We start from the raw sequence: 11873 nt of genomic DNA, 5'->3' as shown, positions 1-11873 counted from the left end.
TTAAAATAATAAATAATGAAAATTATACATCATACAATTTTAAATAATAAAAATAAAACATAAAATATTACGTTTTATTATGTTTGATTTTTATTATGTTATTATTTCCCTTCTACGTGACTTTACCGAAAGAACCAAGAATGATAATTGCATTGTTTTCTATTTTTTTAATTTTTTTATTTCCCTTCTACGTGACTTTACCGAAAGAACCAAGAATGATAATTTAATTGTTTTCAATTTTTTTTATTTCATTATTTCCCTTCTAACGTTACTGTTGGTGTCATTACACGGAATCGATTCATCGCAGATTTGTGTTCGATTCCTCCAACCCGTCGATTCCTTCCGGATCGATTCCGTCGACATCTTTTTTTTGCGTCGCCCACGTGACCCGACGTCGATTCAACTCCGAAAATCAAAACGCGATTTTGCGGAATCGATTCGACTCCTAAGGCTAATCGATTCCTCCCTCTCTCTCGCCCCTTCTGCACCTAAAACGTCGAACCAACGTCATCGATGGGTTGGGGGGGTGACGGAGGTGCAATCCGCGGTACTAAAGAGCTTTTCAGCTTTTCAGATTCCTTCTCGTGTCTTTGAAATAAAGATTTCGATTCTGCTGGAATCGATAGGTTCAGCGATTCGTTTCTCGATTCGCGACGTATCGATTCCTAACGGCCGCGCGGTTTGAATCCAACGGGAGAAGATTTGAAAGAAACGCGGCGACTCGGAGATTCACACAGAGACACACAGAGAGACACAGAGACACACAGAGACACACAGAGACACACAGAGAGATATATACAGAGATAGAGAGATAGATACATAGAGATACAGAGAGATAGACAGAGAGAGACACAGAGAGAGACACAGAGATATACACACAGAGATAGACAGATAGAGATACACACAGAGACACAAAGACTCGGAGATTCACACAGAGACACACAGAGAGATATACACAGAGATAGAGAGATAGATACATAGAGATACAGAGAGATAGACAGAGAGAGACACAGAGAGAGACACAGAGATATACACACAGAGATAGACAGATAGAGATACACACAGAGACACAAAGACTCGGAGATTCACACAGAGACACACAGAGAGATATACACAGAGATAGAGAGATAGATACATAGAGATACAGAGAGATAGACACAGACAGAGAGAGACACACAGAGATAGACAGATAGATACACACAGAGACACAAAGACTCGGAGATTCACACAGAGACACACACAGAGATATATACAGAGATAGCTACATAGAGATACAGAGACACACACAGAGACATCTCACAGGCAGAGACATCTCACAGAGACATCACAGACACACAGAGAGACACAGACAGACAGAGACACAGACACACAGAGAGACACAGAGACGTAGTGACAGAGACACAGACAAGAGACATCTCACAGAGACAGCGAGTAGCGATGTCTGGAGTGGTGACACGAGAGGGCATCACGCTGCGTGGCAGTTCCGAAATTGTTGCCGAATATTTCTGTAAGAATCACTCACTCACCATTCACTCACTCATTCAATCATTCACTTACTCACTCATTCACTCACCACTCACTCACTCATTCACTCACTCATTCACTCACTCATTCACTCACTCACCCACTCACCACTCACTCACCACTCACTCATTCACTCACTCATTCACTCACTCACCACTCACTCACCTACTCACTCATTCACTCACCACTCACTCACTCACCACTCATTCACTCACCACTCATTCACTCATTCACTCACTCACCCACTCACCACTCACTCACCACTCACTCATTCACTCACTCACCACTCACTCACCTACTCACTCATTCACTCACCACTCACTCACTCACCACTCATTCACTCACCACTCATTCACTCACCACTCATTCACTCATTCACTCACTCATTCACTCACTCACCCACTCACCACTCACCACTCACTCATTCACTCACTCACCACTCACTCACCTACTCACTCATTCACTCACTCACCACTCACTCACTCACCACTCATTCACTCACTCACCACTCACTCATACACTCACTCACCCACACACTCACTCATACACTCACACACCACTTACTCACCACTCACTCACTCATTCACTCACTCATACACTCACTCACCCACACACTCAATCATTCACTCACTCATACACTTACTCACCAGTCACTCAGTCATTCACTCACTCACCACTTACTCATTCACTCACTCATTCACTCACCCACTCACTACTCACTCACCACTCACTCATTCACTCACCCACTCACCCACTCACCACTCACTCACCACTCACTCATTCACTCACTCAGTCACTCACTCACCCACTCACCACTCACTCACCACTCACTCATTCACCCACTCACCCACTCACCACTTACTCACCCACTCACTCATTCACTCACTCATTCACTTACTCATTCACTCACCACTCACTTACTCACCACTTACTCACACACCACTTACTCACCACTCACTCACCACTCACTCATTCACTCACTCACCACTCACTCATTCACTCACTCACCACTCACTCACCTACTCACTCATTCACTCACTCACCACTCACTCACTCACCACTCATTCACTCACTCACCACTCACTCACCACTCACTCATACACTCACTCACCCACACACTCACTCATTCACTCATACACTCACCACTCACTCACCACTCACTCATTCACTCACCACTCACTCACCACTCATTCACTCATTCACCACTCACTCACCACTCACTCATTCACTCACCACTCACTCACCACTCACTCATTCACTCACTCACCACTCACTCACCTACTCACTCATGCACTCACTCACCACTCACTCATTCACTCACCACTCACTCACCTACTCACTCATTCACTCACTCACCACTCACTCACCTACTCACTCATTCACTCACTCACCACTCACTCACCACTCACTCACCACTCACTCACCACTCACTCACTCACCACTCACTCACTCACCACTCACTCACCACTCACTCTATGTATGTCTCTATGTATATCTATGTATATCTCTATGTATATCTCTATGTGTCTCTAAGCATGTCTCTAAGCATGTCTGTGTGTCTCTGTGTGTGTGTCTCTATGTATCTCTAAGCATGCCTCTATGTATGTCTGTGTGTCTGTGTGTGTCTCTGTGTGTGTCTCTATGTATGTCTCTATGTATCTCTAAGCATGTCTGTGTGTTTCTGTGTGTCTCTGTGTGTGTCTGTGTGTGTCTCTGTGTGTGTCTCTGTGTGTGTCTCTGTGTGTCTCTGTGTGTGTCTCTGTGTGTGTCTCTATGTATATCTCTATGTATCTCTCTGTGTGTCTGTGTGTCTCTATGTGTCTGTGTGTCTCTGTGTGTGTCTGTGTGTGTCTATATGTATCTCTATGTATATCTCTATGTATGTCTGTGTGTCTCTCTGTGTGTGTATATCTCTGTGTGTGTCTGTGTGTCTCTGTGTGTGTCTCTATGTATGTCTATGTATCTCTAAGCATGTCTATGTGTCTCTGTGTGTGTCTCTGTGTATCTCTATGTCTGTGTCTGTGTGCGTAGTCTATGGGCTCAGCTCAATCCTGTACCAGCGAGGCGTCTACCCAGTGGAGACGTTCCAGAGAGCCGTCAAGTACGGCATGAGCCTGTACACAAGCACAGACCCCAAGCTCGTATCTTACCTCACTAGCGTCACCACTCAGCTAAAGGGTAAATATACACTACACTATACACTACACTATACACTACACTATACACTACACTATACACTACATTATACACTACACTATACACTACTATACACTATACACTACACTATACTATACACTACTATACACTACACACTACACTACACTTTGTCTTTGTGTGTGTATCTGTGTGTGTGTATCTATGTGTATCTATGTGTATCTGTGTGTATGTAGAGTGGTTGGTGAGCTGCACGGTGCAGAAGGTGGTGCTGGTGTTGGTGTGTGTATCTGTGTGTGTATCTATGATGGGGCAGTTGTGGAGAGAGTAGAGAGTTTCCCATACCTGGGCAGTGTGCTCATGACTGGCTCCAGTTTATCAGCAGAGGTCTCACTCCGAATCAGTCGAGCGGCAATATCTTTTCATCGGTTGCGTAACGCTGTGTGGAAGCTACCTGGTCTGTCGCTCCGCACGAAGCTTCAGGTCTTCTCGGCCACGGTCATTCCCTCCCTTCTCTACGCTTGCGAAACGTGGACCCCCCTAGTGGAGCATCTTCGCCGGTTGGAAACATTTAGGCTGGCCTGCCTACGATCCATCCTGGGTTTAACCAGGCTGGATTGTGTGAGGAGCTCACAAGTCCTTGAAAGATCTGGGCAAAGTCCCATCAGTGAGCTCCTCCGGCAGGCAAGGCTGCGTTGGCTGGGTTATGTAGCCCGCATGCCCAGCCACCGCATGCCTAAACAGCTTTTGTTCGGCCGGATCGAGGGGGCTAAACGGGCGCGGCACGGGCTAGAGAAGAGATGGAGTGATGTGGTACAGGAGGACGTGGAGCTGAGTGGACTTGCCGATGACTGGTACCAGCGGTGTCAAGATCGGCCTCAGTGGAGGAGGCTCGTGAAGGACGCTACTGGGCAGTTGGAGGCAGTCGCCCTCCAACAACAACGGAGGGCGGAGGAGCGACGCTCACAACAACGAGCGGAGCGCCGGGTGGCTAAAGCACAGCAAGTTGGCACAGTAGGGGGCACAGGTGGTGCATCAGCCAGTCATCTCGGTCATCTCGGTCAGTCGACCCGTGGCACCTGGGTCTGCCCCGTGACCTCCTGCCAGCGGGCGTTCGACACTTCACGTGGCCTCAGGGTGCACATGGCCTGGCACAAGCGTCATGGTGACGTCACCGCCACTTAGTGGCGAATGGCGGTTGTTGTGTATCTATGTGTATGTGTGTATCTCTATGTATCTATGTGTGTGTGTATGTATCTGTGTGTGTATGTATCTGTGTGTGTGTGTGTATCTGTGTGTGTGTGTATCTGTGTGTGTGTGTATCTGTGTGTGTGTGTATCTGTGTGTGTGTGTGTGTGTATCTATCTATGTGTATGTGTGTGTATCTGTGTGTGTGTATGTATCTGTGTGTGTGTGTATCTGTGTGTGTGTGTGTATCTGTGTGTGTGTGTATCTGTGTGTGTGTGTATCTGTGTGTGTGTGTATCTGTGTGTGTGTGTATCTATCTATGTGTGTGTATCTGTGTGTGTGTGTATCTGTGTGTGTGTGTGTATCTGTGTGTGTGTGTATCTGTGTGTGTGTGTATCTCTATGTATCTATGTGTATGTATCTGTCTGTGTGTGCAGAGTGGTTGGTGAGCTGCACGGTGCAGAAGGTGGTGCTGGTGTTGGCTGAGGTCTCTTCTGGAGCCGTCGTGGAGCGATGGCAGTTCGACATCCACTGTGACAAGACAGCACTCACAGCCGGAGGGTACTACTCACTACTCACTCACTACTCACTAATACTACTCACTCACTACTACTCACTCAGCCACTCACCACTCACTCACTCACCACTCACTCACCCACTCACCTAGAGAGACACCACATTCACCACTCACTCACCACTCACTCACCACTCACTCACTCACCACTACTACTCACTCACCACTCACTCACTACTCACCACTACTCACTCACCACTCACTCACTACTCACCACTACTCACTCACCACTCACTCACTACTCACTCACCACTCACTCACTCACCACTCACTCACCCACTCACCTAGAGAGACACCACATTCACCACTCACTCACCACTCACTCACCACTCACTCACTCACCACTACTACTCACTCACCACTCACTCACTACTCACCACTACTCACTCACCACTCACTCACTACTCACCACTACTCACTCACCACTCACTCACTACTCACTCACCACTCACTCACTCACTACTCACTCACCACTCACTCACTCACTACTCACTCACCACTCACTCACTCACTACTCACTCACCACTCACTCACTCACTACTCACTCACCACTCACTCACTCACTACTGTCGTGGAGCGGTGGCAGTTCGACATCCACTGTGACAAGACGGCACTCACAGCCGGAGGGTAACAATACTCACCACCACTCACCACTACTACTCACTCACTCACCACCACTACTCACTCACCACTCACTCACTCAGCCACTCAGTCAGTCACTCACTCACCACTCACTCACCACTCACTCACTCACCACTACTACTCACTCACCACTCACTCACCACCACTACTCACTCACCACTCACTCACTCACCACTACTACTCACTCACCACTCACTCACCACCACTACTCACTCACCACTCACTCACTCAGCCACTCAGTCAGTCACTCACCACTCACTCACCACTACTACTCACTCACCCACTACTCACCAATACCACTCACTCACTCATCACTCACTCACCACTACTACTCACTCACCACTCACTCACTCACTCACCACTACTCACTCACCACTCACTCACTCAGCCACTCAGTCAGTCACTCACTCACCACTCACTCACCACTCACTCACCACTCACCACTCACTCACTCAGCCACTCACCACTCACTCACTCAGCCACTCACCACTCACTCACCACTCACTCACCACTACTACTCACTCACCACTCACTCACCACTCACCACTCACTCACCACTCACTCACTCACCACTCATACACTCACTCACCACATACTCATCTCTCTACATCACATCACCGCTCCTTCGTGTGTCTCTCTCTGTCTCTCTCTGTGTCTCTGTCTCTCTGTCTCTCTCTGTCTATCTCTGTGTCTCTGTCTCTCTCTGTCTCTCTGTGTCTCTGTCTCTCTCTGTGTCTCTCTGTCTCTCTGTCTCTCTGTCTCTCTCTGTCTCTCTGTGTGTCTCTGTCTCTCTCTGTCTCTCTGTCTCTCTCTGTGTCTCTCTGTCTCTCTCTGTCTCTCTCTGTCTCTCTCTGTGTCTCTCTGTCTCTCTCTGTCTCTCTGTGTCTCTGTCTCTCTCTGTGTCTCTCTATCTTTCTATCTGTATCTCTATCTGTATCTCTATCTGTATCTCTATCTGTATCTCTCTATATCTCTCTATCTGTATCTCTGTATCTCTATCTGTATCTGTATCTTTCTATCTGTGTCTCTGTATCTCTCTATCTCTCTCTCTATCTGTATCTCTCTCTGTCTCGCTCCTTATTTATCTGTCTCTGTCTGTCTCTGCGCCAGGCCTCCGAGGGAAAAGTCACTCAAGGAAATCAACGAAGAAATGAAGGCGGTGATTGTGCAGATCACGGCTACGGTCACTTTCTTACCGCTACTGCAAGAGACCTGTACGTATCACTAACTAGTCTTCGTAGTACTACTAACTAGTACTGCTACTCATCTATATATATATATAATGTATATATAGATATAAACTCCATGTGTTTGTCTCCGTAGGTTTGCTTAGATAGATAAGTAGAGACGGATGTCTAAAAACTAAACACAATAAAATACAATTCTCACGACGTTTCGGCCACAACGCAAGCAGCCTTCCTCAGGTGGAGAACAGCGTCTGTCGGAAAGACAGCGTCTGAATGACACACCATCGGGTTTAAAAGTAATTACACAGTTGTTTTTTCATTGGTATGTAATGTTTGAAAGTTTTCATAAGATTTTAAATGTATTTTCCCCCCGGGCAACGCTGTGTATATCGAGTTTATACCACAAAGTCGTCGCTTGACACGGGTGGGGTGTCGAGGCCTAGTACCGTGCAGAGCCTCCGGCCTCGCCTAGATTGCCTACCCAGCTGAGGCTGGGTACTGGGGCCGTTACCCCCCCCCCCCCCCCGCGCTACAATAATACTGTCTAATCGCTATAATTTTATTATCTACCGACCCTATAATAGTAATTGCACACATTGGGGTGGGAGGGGAGTGAAGAGGACGTGAAACTTTGATGAATTTACCTCAGAGTCGCGTGTTATTGCGTGCGCATATTTTTAACGGGAATTAAAAATGGCGTCCACCCGGCAGCGAATGTGTCGCTACCCGTTGCCAGGGGCAACCGCCGTCCAATGAAACTGCGTATGGTCCGGCGACACACAGACAGACAGACAGATTTGCGATTTGATATATATAGATTATTATAGAAAAGAATATTATTTTATTATTTTGTTTTGCTATTTTATATTATTATATAAAAAATATTGTTTAATATTATTTTATTACATTTTCATTTTATTACATAACGTAATTTTTTCTTTCTCCTGAATCCACGCTGCGATCACCACGAAAAGCTTTAAATCGAATCGTGTAACATCTCCGTGTGTCTGCGTGTATATCCCCAGGTTCGTTTAACCTGCTGGTCTACACGGACACGGACTCCGACATCCCCACTCTGTGGGAGACGTCGGGGCCGCTGGCGGTGGAGGGTGGACAAGAAGTGCGTCTACGATCGTTCAGCACGTCCATACACAGCGTCGCTACATCCGTGGCTTACAAAACTACTTAGTAGATACTATATACTACACACACACAGTACTATATACTACACACACACAGTACTATATACTGCACACACAGTACTATATACAGTACTATATACTACACACACAGTACTATATACAGTACTATATACAGTACTATTCACAGTACTATATACAGTACTATATACAGTACTGTATACAGTACTATATACAGTACTATATACAGTACTACACACACTGCCTGCTGCTGCTGTGTACTGCTGGTAGTGGCTCTTGGTTGTTGTTTAATGACTTGTGCCTGAGACTGGCTGTCGTGGTTTTAACTCGTGTAGTGTCTCTGTCTCTGTCTCACTGTGTCTCTCTCCCCGTGTCTCTGTCTGTCTCTCTGTCTCTCTCCTGTCTCCTCTTGTCTCTCTCCCCGTGTCTCTGTCTCTCTCCCCGTGTCTCTCCCAGTTTCTCTGTCTCTCTCCCTGTGTCTCTCTGTCTCTCTCCTTGTCTCTGTCTCTCCTGTCTCCTCTTGTCTCTCTCCTCTGTGTCTGTCTCCTCTTGTCTCCTCTTGTCTCTCTCCCAGTGTCTCTGTCTCTCTCCCAGTGTCTCTGTCTGTCTCTCTGTCTCTCTCCTGTCTCCTCTTGTCTCTCTCCTCTGTGTCTGTCTCCTCTTGTCTCTCTCCCAGTGTCTCTGTCTCTCTCCCCGTGTCTCTGTCTCTCTCCCAGTGTCTCTGTCTCTCTCTCCTTGTCTCTCTGTCTCTCTCCCCGTGTCTCTGTCTCTCCCATCTGTCTATGTCTACCCTCCCCCCGCCCCGTGTCTCTCTGCGCTGTGTATACTGCCAAATTATTAAACATTTTCTATGAACACGCGTGTATCTGTGTCTGTCTGTATGTGCTTGTCTCTGTGTGTCTGTGTTCGACAGGGATCAATAGACACCCGTAGAGATCCATAGAGATACACACAGACTCATAGATACACCCACAAATATCCACATAGACCCATAGAAACCCACATAGACCCATAAAGATAGCCACACACCGAGACTCATTCATAGAAATACACAGAGATCCATAGAGATTCATACGCAAACCCATAGTGACTCATTCCTAGAGACCCACTGAGATACACAGACCCATAGAGATACACAGAGACCCACACTTTAGAGACCCATATCCACGGAGACCTATAGAGATCCATAGAGACCCATAGAGACCCACACTTCAGAGACCCATAGGCACAGAGACCCATAGAGACCCACACTTTAGAGATCCACAGAGACCCATAGAGACCCACACTTTAGAGACCCATAGCCACAGAGACCCATCGAGACCCATAGAGACCCATAGCCACAGAGATCCACAGAGACCCACAGACTCCCACAGAGACCCACAGAGACACACAGACTCCCACAGAGACCCACAGAGACCCACAGAGATCCACAGAGACCCACAGAGATCCACAGAGACCCATAGTCACAGAGACCCACAGAGACCCATAGTCACAGAGACCCATAGTCACAGAGACCCATAGAGACCCACAGAGACCCATAGTCACAGAGACCCATAGTCACAGAGACCCACAGAGACCCATAGTCACAGAGACCCATAGAGACCCACAGAGACCCATAGTCACAGAGACCCACAGAGACCCATAGTCACAGAGACCCACAGAGATCCACAGAGACTCACAGAGACCCACAGATACCCATAGTCACAGAGACCCACAGAGACTCACAGAGATCCATAGAGACCCACAGAGATCCACAGAGACCCACAGAGATCCACAGAGACCCATAGTCACAGAGACCCACAGAGACCCATAGTCACAGAGACCCATAGTCACAGAGACCCATAGAGACCCACAGAGACCCATAGTCACAGAGACCCACAGAGACCCATTGTCACAGAGACCCACAGAGACCCATAGTCACAGAGACCCATAGAGATCCACAGAGACCCATAGTCACAGAGACCCACAGAGACCCATAGTAACAGAGACCCACAGAGACCCATAGAGACCCACAGAGACCCATAGTCACAGAGACCCACAGAGACCCATAGTCACAGAGACCCACACTTTAGAGACCCATATCCACAGACACCCACGTACACGCTGCCTGTCAATCAAAGCCCGTTTCTGGTTAACCCGGCGACTTCAAAGGATGTGGGCCCCGGTGGGAGCCAGGGGGGGGAGGTGGGGGCCACGGTGGGTGGGGGAGGTCAAAAATATTATTAATAAATTTATAATAAAATAAAATAACTGAATTAAATCACGACGTTTTGGAGGCAACACAAGGACCGTCACAGCCAAATTGACTGTATCAATACACATGGAGACGAAGACTTGTGTTGCCTCCGAAACGTCGTGATTTAATGTAGTTATTTTCATGTATTATTATATTATTATTATTATGTTTTACCTACGTGACTTTACCGAAAAAACCTAAGAGTATGAATCCTAGTAGTAGGTTTTTACCCCTTTTATCTGGTACAAAAACTGACACCTTTATACAAGGCATCATGTTTGCAATAACCACAACACAAGCAGTCAAAATGCAAACAAAAAGAAACAACTCTGATGATGATAATGATATGCACTGTCCTTGAAGTTGATTGGTCCACACCCGAGACAGCTTTTCTTAGAGCCTAGTCTCCATTGGTGTTGGACCAGATGACGCCAAAAGGCGTACAACTCAAAAACAGCGCACTATCAGAGTATTGAGAGCTCCTTTACCAGTAGCAAAATATAGTAATAGGTTTTTACCCTTTTATCTGGTACAAAACTGACACCTTTATCCAAGGGATCATGTTTGCAATAACCTCAACACAAGCAGTCAAAATGCAAACAAAAAGAAACAACCCTGATATTATTTTTTAGTTAAAGATTTCATGACTGCAGGGATTCATATTCTTGGTTCTTTCCGTAAAGTCACGTAGAAGGGAAATAATGAAATAATAAAAATATAAAACAATAAAAAACAAAAAAAATGCTCACATATGTTTATTATTTTATTATTTCCCCTCTACGTGACTTTAGCTAAAGAACCAAAGAATATGAACTCTGATAATGTATGTGCACTGTCCTTGAAGTTGATTGTTCAACACCCGAGACAGCTTTTCTTAGAGCCTAGTCTCCATTGGTGTTGGACCAGATGACGCCAAAAGGCGTACAACTCAAAAACAGCGCACTATCAGAGTATTGAGAGCTCCTTTACCAGTAGCAAAATATAGTAATAGGTTTTTACCCTTTTATCTGGTACAAAACTGACACCTTTATCCAAGGGATCATGTTTGCAATAACCTCAACACAAGCAGTCAAAATGCAAACAAAAAGAAACAACCCTGATATTATTTTTTAGTTAAAGATTTCATGACTGCAGGGATTCATATTCTTGGTTCTTTCCGTAAAGTCACGTAGAAGGGAAATAATGAAATAATAAAAATATAAAACAAT

The 11873-nt window shown here is 46.3% G+C and overlaps 1 protein-coding gene across 1 annotated transcript; it reads left to right on the top strand.

Annotated features, from left to right (window-relative positions):
- The first annotated feature begins 650 nt into the window (after positions 1-650).
- MAD2L1 (mitotic arrest deficient 2 like 1) lies at positions 651-9284 on the top strand. The gene is made up of 5 exons (XM_078614852.1): positions 651-1507; positions 3556-3702; positions 5304-5427; positions 7193-7296; positions 8295-9284. Exons 1-5 carry the CDS (start codon positions 1438-1440, stop codon positions 8456-8458), a joined length of 609 nt encoding a protein of 202 aa, XP_078470978.1. The 5' UTR covers positions 651-1437; the 3' UTR covers positions 8459-9284.
- Positions 9285-11873: the final 2589 nt, after the last annotated feature.

The sequence above is a fragment of the Lampetra planeri genome, chromosome 45 (genome assembly GCF_965212315.1).
Source record: "Lampetra planeri chromosome 45, kcLamPlan1.2.h2, whole genome shotgun sequence".
Lineage (NCBI taxonomy): Eukaryota > Metazoa > Chordata > Hyperoartia > Petromyzontiformes > Petromyzontidae > Lampetra > Lampetra planeri.
Note: the sequence above shows the minus strand (reverse complement) of the source record. Positions and strands in the feature narration are given on the sequence as shown.